The 7,146-nt window shown below is 38.9% G+C and overlaps 1 protein-coding gene across 1 annotated transcript; it reads right to left on the bottom strand.

Annotated features, from left to right (window-relative positions):
- Nucleotides 1-1,416: 1,416 nt before the first annotated feature.
- Nucleotides 1,417-4,468, bottom strand: mych (myelocytomatosis oncogene homolog). Its single transcript, XM_067460382.1, has 3 exons — nt 4,306-4,468; nt 2,943-3,488; nt 1,417-2,799 (listed from the first exon to the last, which is right to left on the bottom strand). The coding sequence occupies exons 2-3, from the start codon at nt 3,475-3,477 to the stop codon at nt 2,237-2,239; spliced, it is 1,098 nt and encodes a 365-aa protein (XP_067316483.1). The 5' UTR covers nt 3,478-3,488; nt 4,306-4,468; the 3' UTR covers nt 1,417-2,236.
- Between the last annotated feature and the right edge of the window lie 2,678 nt (nt 4,469-7,146).

The raw sequence follows: 7,146 nt of genomic DNA, 5'->3' as shown, positions 1-7,146 counted from the left end.
AACGATTAATCACATCCAAAATAAAAGTTTGTGTTTACATAGTGTGTGTGTGTGTGTGTGTGTGTGTGTGTGTGTGTGTGTGTGTGTGTGTGTGTGTGTGTGTGTGTGTGTGTAGTGTGTACTGTGTGTAGTGTGTACTGTGTACTGTGTACTGTGTATGTGTATTTGAATACACACACATATATGTATATAATATTTGTGTGTGTGTGTGTTTATACATATATATACACACTGTAAAAAATATTGTTGTTTTTTGTTGGTTTAACTTTAAAAAGTAAGTAACCTGATTGCCTTAATAAATTGTTTAATAAATAGAAACTCAAAATATTTTTGTATCTGAACCACATAAATCATGATAAATCATTTTTCACTGCATCATCAGAAATAAAACACACACAATTCCCCAATATGCTTACAAAATCTTTTAATAATATTTTAATAAAGGTTGTCGAATCTCAAAAAAAATTCATTGTATTAACTCAAAATTTTAATTTCAATGAACTCAAAATGAAGGCAACCAGGTAACTTTTTTTCTAAATAATTTTTTTACAGTATATATATATATATATATATATATATATATATAATTTATATATATATAATTTATATTATAAATAAAAAATTGAGTTGCAGCGTTTTTTTTGGGGGGGGGGGGGGGGGGTTTGGATACTGCTATACTTTTCTTCTGGATTGTTTGATGAATAGATGGTTCAAAATAAAAGCATTTTTTTTGGAAATAGAAGTCTTTCTGTCACTTTTGATCAAAGCATGTTTGCTGAATAAAATCATTTTAAAAAGATTTTTTCCACCTTTATAAGGCAGCATTTTACCAAGAGCGCTAATTTATTTTTAGGCATTTAATTGAATCACGCGACTGTGCTACTCTTCAGGAGCCAACTAGGGCAGCGAGTCAAATATTTACCCAAAGTGTTGCTGGCATCAAGCCTTTTTAAATGCTAAGTAAGAATTTGACTTTCATATATACTGTGCATTTTCTCATAACACTTTTGGTTATGGTGGGAAACCGAGGGAAGAAATGCATAAAACCAAATGATCAGTTTTAGTGATCTAAAGTATGTGGTTTATGCTTCAGTTTAGTCTAAAGCAAGGCTGTGCTTTAGGCCATGTGGGTTCAGTCGGTGCTACTGTTCCCTGGCAATATAACACTCCTACATTTTAATGTTTTATTGACCCACTGCAATCAGGCCCTTTAGACTTTCAACAAATGTCAAGCCAGCCACCCCCTCACCTTGACCCGAATTCCATCACATTCCTTCTTTTCTTTAAAGGTTTTAGTCTTGTGCAACTCTTTGTGTGTGCCTGTGAAGAAACCACACCTTAAAAATCATTAAATGCTGTTGTTCTGATGTGATTTTCTTAGTGGGGAAAAAAAGAAGAAGCTCCAAACACAAGTCATCTTGCTCATTCTTTATTACTTTATAAAACAAAGTGCAGTTGAGGATGAACAGAACTTTTTTTTTTCCCCAAAAAAACCTGCATTTGAACAAAGAGGAAAAAGCCTAAATAATTTATAATACATAATTAAATGGTTTATTTACATTAAAAAAAAAAATATTGAAGAAACAATGTCTATGTTGCCATTATGAAGGCAATAAAATAGCCAGGTTTCTTCCTGGTAGAGGTAGATAAACGATGAAACAAGAGAGAACATACAATAACTGACAGAGTAAAGACACGTGGAGTCAAAAACAGTGCGAACACTTCCCAGAACTCCAAACCTCAACAATACAAGCTATGCATGAACTAAATCCAATAGTTTATCTTTCCAGTTTGAACATCAACACCAAATGCAAACAAAGTCTATAAAACAAAATGTAATATGCAAATTACATTCAAACCCTTATTTTTAACATCCTTTGGATCCAGCCCAAACTATTGCAATAAATGTGTATGCCAAGAACAAATAGGTAGAATGAGTGAGAATCATCTAGGGTTTTTTTAAGGCTATCTATGCATTTAACAGATTATGTCTCCAACATACAGTATATGTAAGTTTCATATTAAGACTCAAGAACAAAATGACTTAAGCATAGTGCAAAAGTCACAACACTGAGAACATTTCTTGCATTGACCATGCATGTTTTCAAACTTAGCGGCGATATACAATCCAGAGATATTGAGGTCTTTAGTCAGTGAAAAGTGTTACAGTCCTCAAAACCAGCGAGTCCCAGACGACTGTCTAGTGGCCAGACTGGCAACGTTTAGTCCTAGACTCTCACGGTCTCTTGAGCTGGTTCAGTCTGGCTTTCAGCTGTTCTTGTCGTTCTCGAAGTTTATCTCTCTTCTGTGCAAGTCTCTGGTTCTGTGTTTCCAGATTTCGGATGCTTTCTTTTGCCCGCTTTAAAATCACCACCTTAGAAGCCTTGTCGTTATTGGACAGTTCGGGGACGTTGTCCCGTAGCCTAAGGAAGCAGTTCTTTAACTCGTTGCGCCTTTGCCTCTCCATCACGTTGTGCGACCTCCGCCTCTCTTCTTCATCCTCCGTGTCCGCCCCCTGTCGGGAGGCCAGACTGCGAGAGCGTCCTGAACTCTGCGAGCTCCGGTGGGAGTCTCCGGACCCCCGGGAGCGTTTGAGAGGGGGTGCGGAGCAAGGGGAGGGCGGGGGAGGAGGAGGCGAGGCGGGCCGTGGGGCGGCGTAGTTGTGCTGTTGTTGGATTTCAAAGTGACAGCGCTTGAGAGCACGCTCCTGCTCACGCCGACTGTCCTCCAACTGCTGCTGATGTTGAGAACGGGTCAGTGTGCTCGACCGCCGGACGGTCACAACGTCGATCTCCTCCTCTGTGGGGCACAAACAGTTCAAAATCACGTTAACGTTTGCTTCATTTGATTGCAGTCTGGCAACAAACTCACTTTTGGACACACGTAGCGTGCAACAGAATACAAAAGGTTCAAAATTAATCAAAACGTTCTAAATGACTCACCTGAATCACTTGTAGATGATTCTCCCCCTGTGGACAGTGAACCGTAATCAGACGTGGACTCGATTAGCTCCTGACTGTCCAGCGGTAAGTCCTCGCTCTCCAGAGCCTGACAAGCGAGCGCCACATTGTGGCAATCCAGCGTAGAGCCGGCGATTTCGGCAAAAATCTCAGTGTCAATATCGGAGAGCAAGGGACTCGTGGAGAGCACCGCTGAGAGTTTATCCTCGATCGGTTTATCTCCGTCGGTGCGCCACAGGCAGTCCTCCGAGAGCGGGTCGTCACTCGCGGAAGAAGCGTGGCCGGTAAAGTTCCAATCCAGTTGGAGAAAGTCGCTATCCTCCATTAAAAGTTCAGATACCAACTCCAACTGCTCCACCGTGGACAAGTTCTTTGGGAGCCCGGCTTTCATCGGAGACTGGGGCGGCGTGGGGATGGACTGCAAGTCCTTCATGAGACTCATGCAAAACTCGTCGTCAAACAGCAGCGGCTCGGAGTCGCAGAACCATTCGTGCGATGGAGAACAAGCCTGCAACATCTTTAGGGTACCTGTCAGGACAGCGCACGAGAAAAAAATCCTTTAATGAGAGGAAAAGTGTGCATCCAAAATTAAAAGTCCACCACAACTAACAGCGACGGCTTGTTTCTAAACGGCCTGCGAAGTGTTGCACTAGTGCACTGCCGATTGCAAAGTTTCCCGGCTCGCGAGTCCATTTCATTCGTGTTTACAATGGTGGCTCCGCCCGAGTGGGCGGAGCTTGAGCGTGCAGTGATGTCATGAACAGCTGGAAAGATCCCGCACGAGTTTTGTTCCAAACCAATTTTTTTTTAAAGTGAAATCAATAATTTAATTTTGAAACCTACTGAACACGCACTACAATACGTTTGTCATAAATTAAAATTCATGTGAAACGAGTCTCATTATTATTCATAAACACTCAATTTATATATATATATATATATATATATATATATATATATATATATAGGTCAATGTACAAAAAAGTAAACAATTCCCTGAACGTTATTTATCCTTTATTAAACTAAAATATAGGTATTATGTATTAAACCCTTAACAGTAATATTTAAATAGGATGAATCAGGTAAAGTGACATGCGAGTGAATTAATAAGACCATAAGTGAAAAGATATGCATGTGCAATCGCAAGGAATCAAGTCATATAAAGTATGTGCGAAGCATAAAAAGCCGTATAAATGCAACTTTCCAAAACACTTTTACAGATTCCTCAACGAGTAAAGCACATCCCGAGAAAGTCTAGGGAGGATCACGTTGTGATATCATATGGAGGAAGCCGGTAACGTTAGACAGACTAGATTCAGGAAAAGCGCAAAAAGTCACGACTTACCTTTTTTCCTCGAACGCTATGGCGAAAAGGGAGATTGAAAACGACGGTCAGTCTAAAACAATTGCTTATGAAATTATTTTAAAAATAGTTGGAAAACCGCAGAGCCTCCTTGCGGCATGTCATCGCCCACGCGGACAGAAGCTGGCCCAAGTGGGTGTGGCGACCATGGAGGCCATTTGACTTTAAAGGGCAATGTACTCTAGTAATCATCCGCCATCGAAATCTCGCGCCAAAACTCAATCGCCAAATGTTGAATGAAAACTCTTGTTGTGATTATGCCTAATTATAGTCTGTGGCTTGATATTCAATAAAATCCTGCACGCAAAAGCGGCTGAATGGCCGTGGTGGATTGATGGGAACATATCTCCGATCTAGTGCTCTGGCGGAGCGCTCATGCACTCAGTGAACCATGATTCCAAGAAAAAAGGGGGGGTCTAGCTCATACACGTGTGCGAGTTCACAAATGCCGGGTCTGGTGTGCAACTGCGATAGTAGTGTCTACAAAAAAAGAGAGAAAGAAAGCCATGATCACGTTGTGCTGTGGTCTGTTTTGGCGGGTAATAGACGTACAAGGACATACTGTTCTCAAACAGACACTCCTTGCATAGAGTTACAACACATCTCGCGCAGCTTAAGGAATAGAAATATGAACTTTACAGTGCTGCGAAGCATATGAGGAAGATATAGGCTGTGGTTACGTAACAAAAGAATCGCATCCGGCTCAACACGTGCGGGGTAAAACACCCCCTCTCAGGTGGCGGGAATGATTTATGAGTCTCCCGCGAATTCGACGTATGGGCGGAATCCTGCATTCTTTACGACCACTGACCTCAGAATGCAACAAAGAGAAGATAGAATTCTCATACATGCTCAATGCAGTGGAACAGGCCGTATTCCATCTTAAACCATTTACACAACATTTATTACACATCATTCTTATGTATGACCGCATATTAAAGATACATTACACTTTTAAAAACGCATTTGTCTAATTAGGTTTTCAGGAAATTCCAGAACAGTTTGAACATACCTAAACACTCAATATACCTACATAAATAGGCCTATGTTAAAAGTGTATTCAGTAAATTTGATAGAATTCTCATTGCAATGGAACATGCAATTCGATTTTAAATGTATTCAATCTAAAAGTAATTTATACACAATTCTTATGTATGACCTCATTTTAAATACTGGGTATTTACACTTTTAAAAAATCATTTGTCAGATTAAGTGCAACATGGTTTTCAGGAAATAAAAAAAAAAAAACCCCACTAAGAATACCTTATACCTAAATCTACAGGCCTATGTTAAAATATATATAGGCCTATCTGAAATGCAGTAGATGAGATCTTTTAAATGCAATATAATCCACCATACACATTTGGTAAATCACAGGGCTAATGAGTGACTGAAATGGGCAGAACTTCATGTATTTTGAAGTCCTGTAAATGTTGCCACCTAGAGGCCATTAAATGAGGCTAGTGTGCCGAGACCCAGTGAACTCCAGACAGATGTACAGCATTATGACACTGCTCGCTTTGCTTCCCTTCCCGTCCCAGCAGCTGCCCTGTATTCCCCAACCGAACCATTTTAGAACCACGCTTTTAGTGTTGCCTATGTGTGATCTAGTAAGAATTTCATATTTGCATATATATTCCACTAATGAAACGAGATGGGTATGAAATGGGATGCATGCACACTTAACATTACTGTAATCCTGAATAAGTTGGCAAAACTCCAAAATAATAATAATGATGATGAAAATTGATTCAAATTTGTTAGTTTAAGAAATGTAAAGTTTAAGTAAACAGGACTTGCAGATTTGAATTGCTCTGAACTTGAAATATTTGAGCAAGCTAATTCATACATTTAATTTAAAAATATAAACTTGGGGAAAAAAGTAGAAACTTGGCTAAGTTTAACCAGCTAATTCAATAAATGCTTTGGTAACATTAGAATATAGGACTTGCTGAATGAGGACAGAAATAATGCATTCAGCATCTGTTCTCAGACATGATGGTAACTCTACAAAACCTTCTAAGTTAGCGTTAAAAAACTGGCGTGAACATCCCACTTAATGTTAATCTTGCACACACACACAAACATCATTTAACACTTCATTTAGGCATTTACTCTGACTTTTTAGTGTCATTTCAAAGCATGCCATCCCAGTTTCGATTACATTTAAGTTAGTCTAAATAAAAGAAACAAATTTATAAAACTCAAAACAATTAAACAATTCAGATTACTTATAATGTGTCCGTTTTGAGAACTCAAAAGAAAATTCTAAATACTCATAAAAGTTAATTTGATCAAACCAAATCATTATTTTGAGAATGCATTGCTCAGTCTCAAGTTGTGTGCATACCCAATTCAGTCCTTTACCTACCTCATCTCAAAATACATTTTTTATTTTTTTAATGTTTAGGTTTATACTATAAATAATTCTGTCCTTTACTAGTCAGTTTGTTGTAGACCACCTTCCATGCAGTTTGTAGAGGCAATGTGTTGTTAAACTCGACAGGAAGCATCAGTCTAAGACTGTGTTTAAAAGTCTTGCATCACTCATTCATATTGCTTCTAGCTATCTCTAAAATAGTTCCCATATGTAGTCCATCTACATATTTCAGACACGTGAACATGCCATTTAAATGGCTTGTGTTCAATCAACAAAGAATTCCATTGTTTGGAGCATTGCCTCATCAGCACTGCTTCAAGAAATGTTGCAATTTTAAAGCAGAAGCAGAGAATATTTTGAGAAGGATGTAGAAAGGAAACCATAACAGGTTCAACCCGGCGCTCTGGTGGAGTTAAAGAGTCTGTAATAGGTGCTCTTTGGAA

The sequence above is a fragment of the Pseudorasbora parva genome, chromosome 12, assembly GCF_024679245.1.
Source record: "Pseudorasbora parva isolate DD20220531a chromosome 12, ASM2467924v1, whole genome shotgun sequence".
Taxonomy (NCBI): Eukaryota; Metazoa; Chordata; class Actinopteri; order Cypriniformes; family Gobionidae; genus Pseudorasbora; species Pseudorasbora parva.
The sequence above is the reverse complement of the archived record's forward strand: the minus strand, read 5'-3'. Positions and strand labels throughout refer to the sequence as shown.